We start from the raw sequence: 17,207 nt of genomic DNA on the forward strand, positions 1-17,207 counted from the left end.
AACACGTTCTAAGCTAGTTCTGTCCAAAAGAACTTTTTGCAGTGATGGAAATATTTTATCTGCAGTGCTTAATTGGGTAGCCACGAGCCTCAAGTGGCCACAGTGGCTATCCCGCACTTGCGTGTGGCCAGTGCTGAGGAATCTGGTTCATTTAAATCTAAATAGCCACACAAGGCTTCGTGGCTACCCCCTGGGTCTCTTCGCTCTGCCCCAGCGATGGCCCCTTTCGGCCAAACACAGCTTCAGGCAAATTTTTTCCATTTGCAAGTCCCAACTAAACAAAGAGAAGTGCCTTCCCCTGGAATAAAACTAGAATCTAAAACAGCAACCCAAGCCTCTCCAAGACTGCAGAGTGAGACAGGGTATCAGAGACCCAGTAGTGCGGCAGCGGGAGGCGAAGAGGAGGGAGAGAAGCCAAGAGGAGGGAGGGGCCAGCAGCGAGGCCCAGCAAGCCCTCACAGTGGACCAAACCTCAGATTCTTAAATATAGATGTATTTTTTTCATCTCTGGACACACATCAATCACACCTCTTCTGCCCTCCCGACTTGGAAAGCAAGTGCATCAGACACAGCACAGCACGCGTGAAGGGCCCCTCCCTTTCACCAAAGCTGGGGGGCAGGACACAGCTTAAGGATGGAAGAGCCTCGAGGTAAATATGAAAGTTCTAGAACCAAGTGGGTTCCATTCTAGACCGGGGAAAGGGACCGGGAAGCAGCACAGTGGTGAGGTTCCAGATTCGGCAGCCGGGACCTAGAACCCAGTGGTTTTACGGTGGGCCTAGGGGTCGGAGGTTGTGGCAGGGGAAGACGGCCCCTTCAGTCCTCAGCAAGGGGATTCCCTGGAGGGCTCGGGAATCTCAAGATAGGGGGGAGAGCTCAGACTCTCAGGGAAGGAGGTACAGGGTCTGGTTCAAAAAAGGCCAGAAAGGCATCTAGACCAAGACTGCATGTTCTCCAATAGGAATGAGAAGCCAGGTGGTTCTGTACCACCCCCCACCTCCCATTGGCCAAAATATGGAGAAAAAGGAGAGCAGGAGTGGGGGGGGGGGGCCCTCCAGGCAGAGCCAGACACCCCAACAAGGGCTAAGATCAGAGTAAGGACGCGAGTGCCCTGGTCTGGAGCCCGAGTTCTGGAGTTGAAATGGAGGACCTTCTGGATTCAGTTAAGTCCCTGAAAGTGCCCCAGCTGTGGACTTGATTGCCCCATTAACAGGGACACCACATGGTCTCCAGAGCTTGGTGGCCCCCGGGCCACAGCTGAGCATGGCATCTTCGGTGTGCTGGAAAATCAGCAAGCCACAAGGGCTCCAGGAGCCTCCTGCCTGTATGACAACAGACCAGGTTTCCTAAAACCCCTGGCACCATGGCAGGGTGACGGCAGGTGCCCGGCCCTCCCGGGGAGGGAGGAGGCCCAGGCCAGGCCCGAAGGGCTCCGGGGCACAGTGTATGCATTCTGGAACCCAGGAAAGGCACGGCGTTGTGATTCCGGAGTGTCGGGGATTCCCAGAGAGGAGCTAGAAGGGCTGGAGTGTACGGCGGAGGGGACGGGGCTGCGGACCCCAAGGCGGGTTCGGGATGTGGAGTGGGGTTTCGGAACAGTGCCATTCTGCGTCCGCCCTCTGGACGAGGGAGGCAGGATGGGCGGGGAGTGTGGGGCGGCGGGACTTAGTTGCGCTCCTCGCCCAGGGAGCTGGCGGGGCTGAGGGGCTCGCTGGGAGTGCTGATTGAGCTGGAGGGCGCTGTGTCCACGGAGCCGCGCTTGCTCCCGCTGGTGGAAGAGGCGCAGGAGGCGCGGCGCGGCCACTCGGGGGCGCGGATGTTGCGCCGGTCCTTGGCGGCCTCCTCTTCCTCATCGTAGCGCTCCCCGTCTACGTCGGGCGGCCCGTCCCGTGGCTCCTCCTCGTCCTCGCTCTGGTGAGGGCTTGAGTGTCGCGACAGCGAGGGCGATGGCGGCACGGAGGCCGGCCGAGGGTAGCGGTAGCCCTGGGTCTGCGTCGCGGGGGTGTGGGCACAAACCCAGAGTGAGCAGGCGGGGTGTGGGAGGGCCCGGCAGCTTGCCCCGGGGCCTTCCCACTCCTGGAAGGACACGCACCCACCCCAGCCCTCTAGCTCCGGGCCCATCAGAGAGATCGGGGTCCACTCACCGCGTCAGCCTCGTGGGGCTCATAGGTGAAGTGTTCTGGAAAGGCCTTGGCCAGCGCCATGTGGCGCGCGGACATATAGTACTTAGGGAAAAGAAAGGGAGGGAGCGTCAGCAGAAGGGAACCACACACCGCCCCCAGCAGATGTAGAAGGTGGCGAACCCTAGGCCACACTCTTTAGGCAGAGGAGCACCTTCTGGCACCTTCCAGTCGGCCCCTATACCGATTATCTTTCTGGCTCCACCCCTGAAGCAGATAAGCAGAGCTGTGAATGGACAGTCTCTGAGCCACGCCCCTATTCACAGGGGCAGAGGTCTTAGGTCAGGTACCTCTTTGGCCACGCACTTCGTGCAAGTAAGGTAACGCTGGCCAATGCGGTCTACCAGCAAAAGATGGTTAATTTCTTAAAGGGAGCGCAACTGTTTCGCGTAGGCGACCCCTGGCCCCCTGCGCCAGCCTTGGAGGCTGAGAAATCAGAGACCGGAAGAAGGCGGTTATACCCGGCCCAGGTATTTCCAGTCTAGAAGGTCTGAGAGGCGCTCCGTGCGGTTTCTCTGGATGATGCGCTGCCGCCGGCTCTGCTGGCAGAAGCTGTAGAGGAAGGAGGTGAGCTGCGAGCAGGAATCATCCAGGCTGCGGAACCGCCGGTCCAGAATGTAGATGCCTGTGGGGGCCAGGACGGGGCAGGGCTCAGATATCAGACTAAGGAAACCTTCATTCTCCCGGGGACTCTGTGGCACCAGGACCCCTCTCCCCATCCCGGGGCCCAGGAGCCCTTCCCTTCCCCCACCCAGGATCCAAGTCTCGGCTCTCGGTCTGGGCGCTGACCGTAGGCTGAGGGGTCTGCAATGTGTTCCTCCATGAAGCAGCCGAAGCCGGAGAGGTTGGTGGAGATACTGGGGATGCCCATAACCGTGCACTCAGCTGCGGGAAGGAGTGAGAAAGGTCTACTTAAGCTTTCCCCTTTTGCGCTTTGAAATCGCAATAGACGCCCCAACAGCGCCATCTACTGACAACTTGAGCAAATCACTGAGCCCGCAAAACCAGAACGTGAGTGCGTTTGATCATAGTCTGTTTCTCAGAGGGGAAGCTAAGAGGTTCAGAAAAGGGAATTCACTCGTCCCAGGGCTTCAGAATGAGGACAAATCTAGAGCTGGGTGATAGGATGTAAATTACTAAGTATGTTCCTCACAACCTGTAAGATACTTTCTTGTGCCGGACGTAGTTTTGACAGGAAACATGAAAAATTCTCATCACTGCCTCACTGAATACCTTAAACAAGCCTGAAAAATGGTTCACGTAGTTTATTACAATTCTCAGGTAGGGGCGCCTGGGTGGCTCAGTCCGCTGAGCGTCCGACTTCGGCTCAGGTCATGATCTGGCGTTCGTGGGTTCGAGCCCTGTGACGGGCTCTGTGCTGACAGCTCAGAGCCTGGAGCCTGCTTTGGATTCTGTATCTTTCTCTCTCTGCCCCTCCTCCACTTGCACTCTGCCTCTCTCTCTCTCTCAAAAATAAACATGGAAAAATTAAAAAAAAATAATTCTCACATAAGTGTTCCGAAAAACCTCCATAACCTACAAACACAGGCACAAATATAACGGGGCTTCATGAGAAAAAGAGGGTTGGGGCCAAGCACACAAAACCTATGCATCGCTGTAACCATGGCCGAAATGAAACTGGCAAAATCATTACCCCAATTATTATGCAAGCACAGTTTAAAAGGTTTGTTAAATTGCTCATAAGTTAAGAAATACTATGGGGGCGCCTGGGTGGCTGAGTCGGTTAAGCATCGGACTCTTGAGTTCGGCTCAGGTCACGATCTCATCGTTCCTGGGATTGAGCCCTGTGTCAGGCTCTGCTCTGACAGCATGGAGCCTGCTTGGGATTCTCTCCCTCCCTCTCTCTGCCCCTCCCCTGCTCACACTCTCTCTCTCTTCCTGAAAATAAATAAACTTAAAAAAAAAAAAAAAAAAAGAAATACTACAGCAACTGTGATGTTTACTTAGCCTCAAAACCAATCTTGATTGAAGAATGTGAGGAAGGGTTGAGTTTGGGGCCACGGCAAAATGTCCCCAAACGGGGGAGAAGTGCAAATAAGCCCCAACCCGGAGCCTGTGTCTAAAGGGAGTCAACGCCAGGGTACGTGGGTGGCTCAGTTGGTTAAGCATCCAACTCTTGGTTTCAGCTCAGGTCATGATCTCACAGTTTTGTGAGTTTGAGTCCCGTATCGAATCCCCGCTCAGGACTTTCTCTCTCTCTCTCTCTCTCTCTCTCTCCCTCCCTCCCACGCTCATGCTGTCTCTGTCTCTGTCTCAAAATAAATAAACGTAAAAAATATAATAATAATAAAGGGAGCCAACGCCTTCGTAAAAGAGGACGGCGGAGCGAATGGGCACTGGGGACACCTCTGAGAGACTTGGCCCCGTTCAGTCGTGTTGGTGAACTACGTATTCAGCTGTTGATATCGGGGGCGGGGGGGGGGGGGGGGCAACCAGCAGCAAACTGGGGGAAATCACGTGTGACCTGTGACCTCAGCCCTCTAGTCACACATCACACGAGCGACCGTGTCACAAAAACACATGCTGCAGGCCAACAGACCGTGGCCATCGTCCCTGTTTCGCAAAGGAGAGCCTGGGGCACAGAGCGGGCAAGTGCCGTGCCCGGGGCTGGTGCCCCATCTGACCAGGAGCCGACCACCATGCTGCACTCACCCGGCGTGTAGCCCCAAGGCTCATAGTAGGAGGGGAAGACCCCAAGGTGGCAGCCACGGACAAATTCCTCATAATCCACGGGGAGCAGGGGGCTCGTGGAGGAGAGGAACTCTGGGTGGAAAATCACCTAGCAGTGAAAAAGAAGAGCTCAGCCCAAACTCCCTGGGATCCCAGGGGGGCCCAGAGAGGGCGAAAAGCCTGTCTAAAGTCACACCAGTCAGCGGTAGGACAAAGGACCGAATCCAAGTCTGTCCGCTTAAAGTGCTAAGGTCCTTTCTAAACATAGCGATCCCTTAATAAACCAGGGGAGACGGGGGACGTGAGGCCCAGCTCCCCCTACCTCCACCCCACCCCTCCATGCTTGACCCAGCCTGGCCATTGCCCTCACCTTGACCCTGTCAGCACTACTATTGAAGAGTCCGATTCGACGGATGGTGGTCAGGATAGGATCCGAGGAGTCGTCCAGCATATTGTGGGTGCACACAGGGGGGAAAGACTGTCGCTGCAGGGGCCACGAGAGGGATGGGGGTCAGAGAAGGGACAGAGGGCTCCCTCATTCCCTGTGAGCCACGCTGACCCGGGAGGAGGTCACAATTCCCACCAGGTTGTGGGGACACAAGCCCAAGAGATTAGAAGCTGTAGATATCTGGGGCGCCTGGGCGGCTCAGTAGGTGGAATGGCCGACTCTTGATTTCGGCTCCGGTCATGATCTCACAGTTGGTTCGTGAGTTCGAGCCCCGAGTTGGGTCTCCGCTGTCAGTGCAGAGCCTGCTTGGGATTCTCTCTCTCTGGCCCTCCCTTGCTTGAGCTCTCACTCTCTCTCTCAAAATAACTAAATAAACTTAAAAAAAAAAAAAAAGAGGAGTCATAGATATCCTCCTTGGCTCTCTCTGTAAAGGCTCACTTTTCTCTTTGAACACCATGAGCTGAGGGGCACCTGGGTGACTCAGTCAGTTAAGGGTCCGCCTTCGGCTCAGGTCATGATCTCACGGTTCATGGGTTCGAGCCCCATATCGGGTTCTGGGCTGACAGCCAGACAGCCCTCCCTCTCTCCCAAAAATAGATAAACATAAAAAATAACTAAACAAAAACACACCATGAGCTGAAAAGAAACTACAATTCCCATTTGTCTTTGAGGCAAAGCCAGCGTTAACCTGCCTCCCCTGACTACCGGGAGTTGTAGTTACTGGGTTCTGTACTCTGGGCTCCATCATCAAAGAAACCCAAAGGAACTAAAATTCCCCCAAGTCAATGGGGGGCAGAGACTTTGTCAATATGGCAGCAAGCTTCCGGGGCTGCTGGAAGTTGTAGTTTTCTTATGAAAAGCCTGTCTTGCCTTCTTTCCAAGTTCCCTTTACTCTCCATCCTGTAATTCCCTCCACTTCCGCTCCCACCCAAGGCCCAGAGAAACCACAATTCCCAAGAGTGACTGGAGGGGCGAGAGTGAGGAAATCCCACGGGCTGCTGGGATATGTAGTTATTTGTAACTCTTCCATCTCGTTAAAAGTTCTACTCGCCTTCAGTCAGCTCCAGGGGCTCAAGAAACTACAACTCCCAGCAGCCCCGTGGCAGTGCATACACATCCTCAGTGGGGCGGACTGCCTTAGGGACTATTAGAAATTGTAATCTGGGGTCACAGCGTGGCTCAGTCAGTTAAGCATCTCTTTATTTTGGCTCTTTATTATGATCTCACGGCTTCTGGGTTCGAGCCCCATGTCAGGCCCCGCGCTTCCTGCTTGGGAATCCTCTCTCTCCCTCTCTCTCTGCCCCTCCCCTACACTCTCTCTCAAAATAAATACATAAACTTAAAAAAAGAAAAAAGGAAACTGTAGTTTGGCCCAAAGCACATCACACCTCATTTGTGCAGCGTGGGTATCTAGGTTGGGATCCTCTCTCTCCCTCTCTCTCTGCCCCTCCCCTACACTCTCTCTCAAAATAAATACATACACTTAAAAAAAGAAAAAAGGAAATTGTAGTTTGGCCCAAAGCACATCACACCTCATTTGTGCAGCGTGGGTACCTAGGTTTCCGTTCGCCGGGAAGTGGCTCACCCACCCTGACCACAGGTACCAAAGATTCCTGACTCCAGAGAATCAAAGAACTCTCCCTCCCAGGAGCCTCTGGGGCAAGGGAAGCATGACTGAAGCAGGGGCTGCTGGGACTTGTAGTCCTCATTTTGTTACTGCCACATTCTTCTTAAGGTTTCCCATCCACCAAATTCCATTAACCTCCGGACTCTAAAGAAGCTACAACTCCCAGGAATGTTTGGGGACTAAGACACACAGCCTGTGGGATAAGAAAAACAGCGGTTGCTGAGCGTTTTCAATGCTCTTCAGGTAACGGCTAGTGTTTTAGCTAAAACCTTCTGGCTCTAATGAGTTTGAAACTAGTCAGCAGCAAGTCCCAGGGACAGCGGGGACTTGTAATTCTCCTTCTGTGGGCTTTGTTGACTTCCTAAAGTTCTCTTTCATCTTTTGACCCCGGTGGCTCAACGAAATTACAAATTAAAAAAAAAAGTACAACTCCTAGCAGCCCCTGTACCAGAATGAGCCACTGGGGGGCGCCCGGGAGGGGGGGGCTCAGTCCGTTAAGCATCCAACTTCAGCTCAGGTCACCATCTTACAGCTGGTGGGTTCGAGCCCAGTGTAGTCGGGCTCTGGGCTGACAGCTCAGAGCCTGGAGCCTGCTTCGGATTCTGTCTCCCTCTCTCTCTCTCTGCCCCTCCCCCTCCCCCGCTCTGTCTCTCTTTCTCTCTCCCTCAAAAATAAATAAGCCTTAAAAAAAATTAATTGATTCCCTGATAAGGGTGCCGGTAACGCGGAGCCCCCAGCAATCTCTGGGGTCAGAGCTAACACGGCAAGCTGCCCCCCGGGGCGGGTGCTGGGCATCGCCATGTCTCTGTTCGGGGGCCCAGACCATACCTGCGTGGCAAAGATAGCTCTCTTCATCATAGTGAAGTCCTCCTTGTCCAGCATCTTGTTCATGTCCGGGAGGCTCCCCCTGCAAGGTGACAGGGTATGCATCTGGGAATGGGTGATCAGTGGAGTCAGGGCCCAGGAGGATGCGGGGCTGGGGGTGGGACACTCACACCAGCAAGGACTCGTAAAGCTTCCTTCCGAACTTCTCTTTCACGGTGTTGGCCGTATCCCTAGAAGGGGCAGAGACACAGCATCACATATATGCCACCTGCCATTTATTGTCAGCTGCTACACCGAGGTCTGAGCGGAGAGGCCCTGGGGATTTGGAGCTGGAGGACGGGGACCTGGGAAACAGGCTCGAATCCCCTGTGCCCCTCATCAGCTGTGTGGCGGGGGACAGGTGGCCTTCCCTCTCTGACTTTGGTGACTCATCTCTCAGACGGGGATAAAAATAGAACCAACCTCAGAGGTCTGCAGGGAAAACTTGATGAAGTCACGACCAACAACGCACAGTGCCTGGCACACGGCAAACCTTCCAGAAATGTCAGCTATTATTAGGACGTGCACTAGTCCTGGTGGTGGCCATGCTAAGCCCCATGTTATAAAAAGGGAAAACGATGTTCCGAGAGAGGAAAGTTTATGTGCCCAAGCGAAGCTAGCAACTAGTGACACCCTGCAGCCTCAATGACATTCCTCTAATCCTAATCTTCTCATAGCTCATAGCTGGCCTCATTTTCTACCCCATCTCCCTTAAGCGCCCTGCTCCAGCCACACTGGTCTCCCTGTGGTTTCTCAGACATACCTCAGGGCCTTTGCATCTGTGTTCCTCTGCCTGAAATGCTATTCCCCAGATACACACAGGGCTCCCTCCCTCATTTCTTCTAGTGGTCTCTACCCGATGGCAACTTTCTCAGTGTGGCCTGTCCTGACCATTCCATGTCCTGTCTCGCATTCCAGTCCTGCTTTATTTTCTTGCCAGAGCACTTTCTTGTTGTTGTTGTTGTTGTTGTTGTTTGAAAGAGTCTATTTTTAAGTGGTCATCTCTACACCGAACACGGGGCTCGAACTTACAACCCCAAGACCAAGAGCCACATGCTCTACCAACTGAGCCAACCAGGCACCCCAGAGCACTTTCTATAGAACTCTCTAGAATGTGAGCTCGGTGAGGGCAGGGATTTTATCGTCCTCATTTACAGCTGCGTCCCCAGGGCCTGGAACAGCGCCTGGTCCACGGTAGGTGCTCAGTGACTATCTGATGGCTAATGAATGGCTCTTGCAGATGAGGAAATTATCACAAAGCCACCAAGGGTCAGTGGCCCAAGTGGGACCTCGCCAGTTTGATGTCAGGGCCCTGGTTGTACGGTCACACTTGTCCTGTGTGCGACTCCTTACTGCCCCTGAGCTAGAGGCGTCTTAAGCAAGTGACTTCACTACGAGTTTTTGGGGGGCAAACTGCTCATGTTCCAGATAACAAAACTGAGCCTCCCAAAGCACATGGCTGGGAGTGGGAATGGCAGGGATCCTGGGCCGAGGGCTGCTGACCAAAGCTGCTTGCGCACAGCTTGGCCTTTGAGGGTTTCCACGTTGAAATTGTTGGTCCGAGCCGGCATGATGAAGAAGGCGACCACTGTCTGCTCACTGCCGTTCACCTGGGCAGAGGAAAAGGCGTGGGGTGGGGGGAGGGGTCAGGATCACCCGAGAGAAGGCTGAAGCCACCTACCCTTTTCCACCCATCAAGACCACTGTGGCCCTGCCATGCTCCTTTCCGTCAAGGAGAATTAGAGTTATCATCCCCACTGGGACTCTGGTCTTCTTTCTGGGTCTCTACACTTTCCCTTCACACACGGGTTTCCCTACTTCCCGCCCCCACCCTCCCCAGTTATGTGCTGATTTCCTTTTCCTCTTTTTGTCTTCTCAAAGCCCAGGCCTTACTCTGAGTAGATAGTTGAGCCGGGCCAAGGCCTCTAGGAAGACATCGGCCCCCTTGTTAGAGAACTCGTAGCGGCCGGCGATAAAGAAATACAAGGTCTTGTCCAAGTTGAAGTCCAGGTGCCTAAAAAAGCCATAAGGCATGGTGGTGAAGCCACCTTGGTGAAGCCAAGGGTGGGGACCCGCTAGCCCTGGCCTTGAAACTACAAACCCCAGAAGCTACAGGGGCAAACAGCATCTTAGGCAGTACAGAGGCATCATGGGAGCTCCTGGGAGTTGAAGTTCTTTTCTCCCTAGATGGGGATCAATACTTGAATACTCCACCATTGTTCTGGCGCTCAGGAATGGAAGAGGCTGAGCCCCCAGCTATCCCATCTCTTACACTCATGAGTTGGGTTCCCAACCCCTTCCTCTCCCAAGACCTAGGTATCTGGTCCACGTACCCATAAAAATGGCCCCGCACAAACTCCTGGATTCGAGCCTTGCTCTGAGCATGGAGGTTCTGGAACTCATGCATGGCAGAGAACTTCTTCACATTCAGTCCATTGGGGGTCACGATATCTGGGATTTGTGGGGAGAAGGTCCATGTTTCATATCTTCATTTATTCATACCCGTCAGTGTGGTTGAATGAATAAACAAAGGAAAGACTCCTTTCCTTTCACATTCTTTTGGTTTTAGAAGCTCCCTTGGTGGCCCCGCTGCCCTGCCACTCAGACGCCTTCTTGCCCAAAGTCACTTGCTTACGTTCACAAGCACGACCACAACTCCCAGCAGCCCCTGCAAATGGCTAACCACACAGGGAAATGAACTACCTTGGGGCTTCTGGGAGTTGTAGTTATTTTGTTTCCCCTATCCCACCCTACACTGGGGATGATTTAAACATCCCCATCCTGCTTCTCCCAGAATACACCCTCAACCTTCAAGCCTCTTTTAGGGTCCCAATCATTTCCTATCCTCCTTGAAATTAAAATACATCAATGAAAAATTATAACCACCATCAGCTCCAGGAGTAGAAGGAGCTGGCTAGCCAAAGGCCTCCTGGGAATTGTAGTTCTCACAATACACCCATTGAGAATGGGCGCTATAACCCGAAAAGAATAACTGATTCCAGGGGTGCCTGGGTGGCTCAGTCGGTTGAGCATCCAACTTGGTTTGGGCTCATGTCATGATCTCACAGTTCATGGGATCGAGCCCCGCGTCGGGCTCTGCTTGGGATTCTCTCTCTCTGTCCCTTCCCCTGTTCATGCTCTCTCACTCTCTTTCTCTCTCAAAATAAATAAGTAAACTTAAAAAAAAAAAAATAGCGGATTCCAACACCACTCTTCTCAAAATCAAAACCCAGTGAAACTCCATTCCCTTTCAGAAGACCAATAACTACATTAGCCGATAAGGTAACTTTACCATTTTGAAATGAATGTCAAAGGAACTACACCTCCCATTAGCCTCTAGGGCGTATAACCAGGCAGCTCCCTATTCAGGTCATCAACTTAGGGCCGGCTGGGGGGTGTAGTTCTTTGCTCTCTACAGTTAAAAAAAACCCAGCTAAGTATCGGCCTTAGCACAGACTGCCTCATTCGTGTCTAGGGACCCCAGCCTATTCCCTACCTGGTTTCCTCTTGAGCAGGTGCTGAGCCTCGATGGCAGTAATCTGGGACACAGTAGTAAAGATGTGAGCGCAGTGGGCCGCTGCCCGCTCCATGCAGTAGCGGTGATAGATTTGCCTCTCCCCTGCTTCCTTGTCCACATTGAACTGGGTGGGAAGGGAGGGCAGTCAGGTTAGAAGAACTGGGGAGAAGTCTTTGGCGGGCCGGACTCCGGGGTCCCGGAGGTGGTTGGGGTTGGAAGCTGAACTCCTTTGTCTGAGGGAGGAGGGGGTGGAGGACTTGGACCCCTGGGTCACGGGAGAAGAGGAAGCTTGATCCCCCCGCCCCTGGGCTTCCCGGACAGCTTTGGGCTGTCCCGAACCACTCATGGCCCCCCGTCTGCCACACGTTCCCGGCTCACATTCTCCAGGTTGTTATAGAAGTCCACGGCACCGGCACACAGGTAGCGTCCCAGCAGTGTGGCGTGGGTGGTGAAGATTGTGGCCACGGGCAGCCGCCGGGCCCGGCACAGGCAGAGGCCAATGCCCGCCAACCACTCGTGGAAGTGTGCAACCACGTGTGGCTTCTCCTCGTTCTGGGCCAGGAACTATGGGGCAACAGGAAGAGGGCCACTGTGTCTCCATGTGTGTTGTGCAGACAACCAACAATCCCCAAGGTGGACAGGGAAGCAGGGGAGAGGTAAATCTATCGTCATTCTTGCACAGAGTGGATAGTAGCCCGCTGCAATTCCCCTAGAACAAGGAACTGTAAATCTCTGGGACGCCAGGCCAGCTGACCCCATCCTTCAAGGCTGATGGGAGCCGGGGGCGGTGGAGAGGTTGGCCCCACCTTCTAAGTGCCAGCAGGGCTGAAGTGGATGGTCTGAAGTTGTAGTGTCCCCAAGTCCTGGACGCATTTCCTGGAGAGTCTTTTGTCTCAATCAAGAGTGGAGCTGCATCCAATACTGGCTAAAGGACTACAACTCCCAGAATGCCCTAGGACAGGCCCATTCGTAAACTGGTTTCCCTGGGGCAGGAGACGTGAAGTTTCTTCAGCCTTTTAAAACCTAAAAGGGGGTCAGAACCAGGATCCCTGGTTCTCATATAGGCTGGAGACCCCCAACCGTCCAGGGCCCCCTCTGAGAGCTAAGTCCAGCCACTATCAGACTACAGAACTACAACTCCCAGAATGTCCTGGTGCAAGCCCTCTAGCCCGGCCAGCACCCCCCAAAGCTAACACTTCAAAATTTCCATACTGAGAAAATTAGAATGAATGAAGCTGGGGTTGGGAGTTTGAGCCTCTGGGCCCCTGGGTGTCTGTGTTCCCAAAGGTCAGAGCTAGGGCTTGGAAAAGGACCTACAATCCCAGAATGCCTTGGGAGAAGCCAGCCACCCCAAGGCCCCCAGCCGGCCACCCCTTCCTACCCCACCCCCTCTGGCAGGGACTAATGGCCATCGTAGGTTGGGGCCCAGGTCAGGAGTGACATGGCGACCAGCAATGGGGCCTACCTCACCCAGGAACCAGGTGGTGAGGAAGCCAAAAAGGACGGCGTCGTTGGCCTCACGGTCGTACCAAGGCACCCCGATGTTGCAGGTGTCCCAGAGCTCCCCCTTCCAGCGCTCCAGGGCCCAGGCTGAGGCCCCCACGTCCAGGAGCACCACCAGGGGGCCCCCCTCGATCAGCCAGCGTCCGAAATACACCTGGGGGGCCCACAGGAAGACTCAGGCTTTTGGCCACACCTCCCTGGGCTCAGCCTCGGTGGCCCGCCCACCCGCAGGCAGCAGTCGGGGCTTAAAGCCTCAGTTCTTCCACCCTGTTTCGGTACCTGCTGCTAATTTCTCCCCCGCGGCCTTATTTCTCTACGTGCTGCTAGTTATTCCCACCACACTCTTTGTCCATCGCTGTTACATTTTCCCTGTGCCTCGCTTCCTTTCCAGCTTTGCGCAGTGGCGGTATCGTAGCCAATGAGGTTTATTAGAGGAGCGATTACTGCTAATTGAAAACCTTGCTTCCTTTCTATAACCGCTACCCTGGTTCCCGACCCACACTGCCTCCTTTCTCTTACCTATAACCACGAATGTCACACGGTCCTGTCTCTGTGCCCCCTCACTGCCTTGCTTTTCCACCCTTAGCATTTCTCCAACGTGCTGCCTTGTCTCTGTGTCTCCTGCCACTTCCGTCTTGCGAACCCGCCCGTTGCCTTCTCCCGTTATTTCTTCCTTCTGCTGCTAATTCCTCCCACTGGATGCTTCTTTTACTGTTCTCGCTGCCACCTTCTTCCACGCCCGCTGCCTTGCTTCCGACGCTTTCACTATAAATTTGTCACCTGCTGTCTCCTCCCTCTACCCTTAGGCCCATCTTTGGACTCTGCGGCTACCTTTCTAACACCAGCTGCTGTCTCCCCCACTGCCATGTTTCTAAACCTTGCTGCCACATTTCTCCGGGCGGCTGCTTTCCTCCTGAGATGATGGCCTAGGTTCTGGGCCGGCTGCCACAGCCCTGTGCGGGCGGCAAGCAGTCCTGGGCCTCCCGGACCTGGCTTTGCCCAGCCTGGGGAGCCTGACTCTGATACCCCTCCCCCTCCCAGCTGTCGTCTGCCCTTTTGCTGGGGGGGGGGGGGGCGCTATTCTTAGGCCCCCAGCACGTGGGGAGCAGCTGCCATGGGGGAGGGCTGGGCTGTCCTAGGGTTCCTTAGGGACGTGGTCCCCGGCCTCTCTGGACTCCAGACCCCACCCCAGACTAGAGGCTGTGAATGAATGAAGGAACCACTGTACTTCTTCCTCCCAGACCTGTCTGTCCTTCCACCCTGCTACATCATGGCCTTTTCCGCCGGAGGCAGCCGCCACTCAGTGCTCATCCGTCAGTCCTCAGCCGGGGCTCTGGGACTCTCCCTTCCTATCTTTAAGTTCTCGGTCTGCTCCTCTGAAACTCTGCCCCCTGTCTCTCTTCTCTCCATCGGTACTCTATCTTCCTCTCCCTTCTAGTTCCTTCTCCTGGAAATGTCAGGCTGCCTCTCTCTCTATTGCTGTAGCCCCTGGGGCTATGGCCACCTTTTGGAACACTCAATCTCTCTCCATCCATCTCTCTCCCTTGGTCGGCCTGTCCACCTCACTGCCGGCTCGGCTGTTTATGATAACGATGATGACGATGGCCGTGGTCACAAGAGCTCATACATAGTACTAATTGAGGCCAGGAACCAGGGCTGAGGACTTTATTAACTAACAATTAATCCTTTCCCCCAAAACGAACAAGGTAGATGCTATTAGTAGGTTTATTAGCCAAGGTCACACAGGCAGGAAGTGGAGAAGGTGATTTTGAACTTCAGGCTCCAGAACCCCCACTCTGGCACTCCTGCCTCACCCCAAGCCCATCTCCCCCCAGGTTCCACCTGGCTGTCTGTCTTTCCGCCTCGCTCTTTTTCTCTCTGTGGGTCTGAGGATCTTGGCCTCTGGGAGCCATCTCTCAGTCTGTCTTATGCACCTGCTGTCGGTCCGTCCGTTCACCAATGTCTTCAGCTTGGGGTTCACCCACCCACTTCATGGGGTCCTGCGTCTGTCTGTCTGTCAATCTTACCTCCTCTGTGTCTATCTGGGAAAGTTCTGGCTCATCCCATGTTTCTGTCCATGCCTCCCTCTCCCCGTGGGGCTACCCACCCTCTCCCCGCTGTCCCTTCTCCAGCTGCCGCTCCCACCCTGACTCTGGGCACCCACCTCCCCTCCCTCGGCTAGGCCATGTCCCACCTTGCAGCCCTTGCTGTTCATGGAGTCCAACGTCCTCTTCAGGGCTGGGGTTGGGGGCTCGAGCAGTTCCACCTGGGTCCTCACGCCCTGCTCCGTGTACGGTCCCACCAGGTAGTAGTTGTCACCCCATTCATCCCCTGTCACTTTCGCCTTCGTCTGTAGCACCGTGTAGATGCCGCCCACTGTGGGCCCAAGTGCGTGAGGGCAGGCCCCAGCCGAGGTCCACGGGTCTGGGACCTGGGGCAGGGTAGGGGGCCATGGGAGGTACTGGGGCCCCACACCTCTGGCTTAGAAGGAGGAGGGGGCTGAGAGCCCACCCTTCTGAGTCAGAGAGATGATGGGATAGGAGTTCAAGGGCAGTACTCCTGGGTCTAAGGGAGAATGGGGCTGGGGTTGGGACTCAGGGGGAGAAAGGGGCTCAGGCTAAACTTCGGAGTCTGAGACATGAAAGGGCTAGGGACTCGGGCTCCTGGGTCTGAGGGAATTAGGGGCCGGGGTCCCAAGGATGACAGAAGCTGGCAAGGATCAGCAGGACTCAGGTCCCTGAGTTCCCAGCTTCTGGGAGCTGGGTTTATAATCTCAGTCAGGCTCTAGGTCACGGTAGGGGAGAATCTCTCTCCATGGCCCAATTCAGCTTCCCACAGCTGCCCAAGAGAAGCCTGAATTGTCATTCCTTGCCCCCAGGGACTCTGCTGACCTGTCCCCCAGTTTCCTCTCCCCAACTGAGAACACACGTGCAGGGCCCCGCTCTGCCCATAACTCCACTCCAGACCCAGAAGTCTGGGCTCTCAGCCTCCTTACCTACTGGAGCCTGGGCCCTGGGGATACATGGCTCCCAGTTCGAGGGCTGCTTGCCATGGGGTGAGACTCAGCCCCATTCTCTCCCAAGACTCAGCAAAGCAAAACCCCAGCTGGTTTTCCAAATCCCGAACTTTAGGACCTTCAGGGCCTGGGACGCAGAAATCTAGGTCCCCAGCCACTCCCATCCTAGGGCCCAGCCCCTGACCAACTTAGGACTTCCCAGCCTTCCCTCATTCCAGTACGCATGTGTCTGAGGCCGCAGGCTTCTGTACTCCTAGAAACAGAGCTCACACCTTCGGCTCCTTCAGAGTCTAGGCATTCAGACCAACTCTCTCCCACCCTAAGATCTAAGAATTAGAGTCTGCAGCCCTTCCCATCTTTACTCGCAAGTGGCCAGCCCCCAAATTCTGCCACCACGACTCATGCATCCTATCTCCCTGTTGGCTCTCTCCCAGATCCAGAGTTTATATCCCCAGACTCTTCCCCCAGGGCCACAGGTCTGAAACCCAGCCACTTCCCTAGTTTTGCACTAGACAGTGCTAACCCCCCATCTCCTTCCCGGTTCAGGATCCAGGTCTCTGGTCTCTGGGAAGCCTCCCTCCGGGACCTAGGAATCATTCATTTTGGCCCCCTCTTCCCTAGGACCCAGCAATTGGACTTCCAGCTTCCTTTCATCTTCACAGTCAGGCGACCCATCCCCACCCCGCCAGGGTACAGGAGACTTACCCCGGCCCTCCCCAAGGACACAGGAGTCATAGGTTCCTTGCCCAGAATCCAAGAGTATCATGCCAAGTAACTCCGTCCTCTAGGACTCGAGAGTTTCGCGCCCCCATCCCCGACTGCCCTCCTGGTCCAGGACCCATCGCCTGGCGTGCTCACCCTTGTTGGCCACCTCCCAGGCCACCTCGAAGAGCACCGTATTCTCCAGGTCGAATTCATCCTCCCAATCCTCCAGTCCTGGCAGTGAGGACATGGACAAAGTGCGGCTTAGAGGCATGGCCGACGCGTGAAGGGGGCTCCAGGGTCCACAGGTGGGGGCTCCCGAGGTGTCTGGGGAATGCAAAGGGCAGGGCGCGGGGCCAGGTAGCTGGTGCCCGACGGGAAGCTTGCAACGCCCTCGGCTTCCTATTGCACGACCGCACCCCCGCCCCAGAGCTCTGGGCCGTAGGCTGGAGGCGGCCGCAGCGTCACTGAGGCCGGCGGGGCCCCTGCAGTGAAATCTTGCGGCCGCCAGGCGGCGGGGCCCGCCCCCCGGCCAGAGCCATTGGTCCGTGCCCGGGGGAGGGAGCGCCCGCGTCTCCTCATTGGTGGACAAGGTAGGGTTTGCTCTGCTCCGCCCCCCCCAGCGGTCAATGAGAGCCTCAGGGGGCGCGGCTTGTCGC

The 17,207-nt window shown here is 55.3% G+C and overlaps 1 protein-coding gene and 1 pseudogene across 1 annotated transcript; one reads left to right on the forward strand and one right to left on the reverse strand.

The window, feature by feature from the left end:
- Positions 1-477: 477 nt before the first annotated feature.
- GYS1 (glycogen synthase 1) lies at positions 478-17,032 on the reverse strand. Its single transcript, XM_019425742.2, has 16 exons — positions 16,705-17,032; positions 15,025-15,206; positions 12,793-12,984; positions 11,706-11,891; positions 11,307-11,451; positions 10,144-10,261; positions 9,704-9,824; positions 9,314-9,420; positions 7,942-8,001; positions 7,775-7,853; positions 5,242-5,355; positions 4,854-4,980; positions 2,970-3,065; positions 2,642-2,805; positions 2,145-2,225; positions 478-1,989 (listed from the first exon to the last, which is right to left on the reverse strand). Exons 1-16 carry the CDS (start codon positions 16,820-16,822, stop codon positions 1,666-1,668), a joined length of 2,214 nt encoding a protein of 737 aa, XP_019281287.1. The 5' UTR covers positions 16,823-17,032; the 3' UTR covers positions 478-1,665.
- On the forward strand, positions 13,220-13,296 carry LOC128778109 (U4 spliceosomal RNA; annotated as a pseudogene).
- Positions 17,033-17,207: the final 175 nt, after the last annotated feature.

Source organism: Panthera pardus, unplaced genomic scaffold, assembly GCF_024362965.1.
Source record: "Panthera pardus isolate Hobbes unplaced genomic scaffold, ASM2436296v1 HiC_scaffold_18, whole genome shotgun sequence".
NCBI lineage: Eukaryota > Metazoa > Chordata > Mammalia > Carnivora > Felidae > Panthera > Panthera pardus.

Excerpts from the sequence above, each read along its gene's own strand:
- GYS1 (XM_019425742.2), bottom strand. The coding sequence starts at position 16,822 with ATGCCTCTAAGCCGCACTTTGTCCATGTCCTCACTGCCAGGACTGGAG. Across the intron at positions 15,207-16,704 it reads CTGGGAGGTGGCCAACAAGG|TGGGCGGCATCTACACGGTG; the intron begins GTGAGCACGCCA and ends TTGGGCCCACAG. Across the intron at positions 9,421-9,703 it reads GGCTCAACTATCTACTCAGA|GTGAACGGCAGTGAGCAGAC; the intron begins GTAAGGCCTGGG and ends TCCTCTGCCCAG.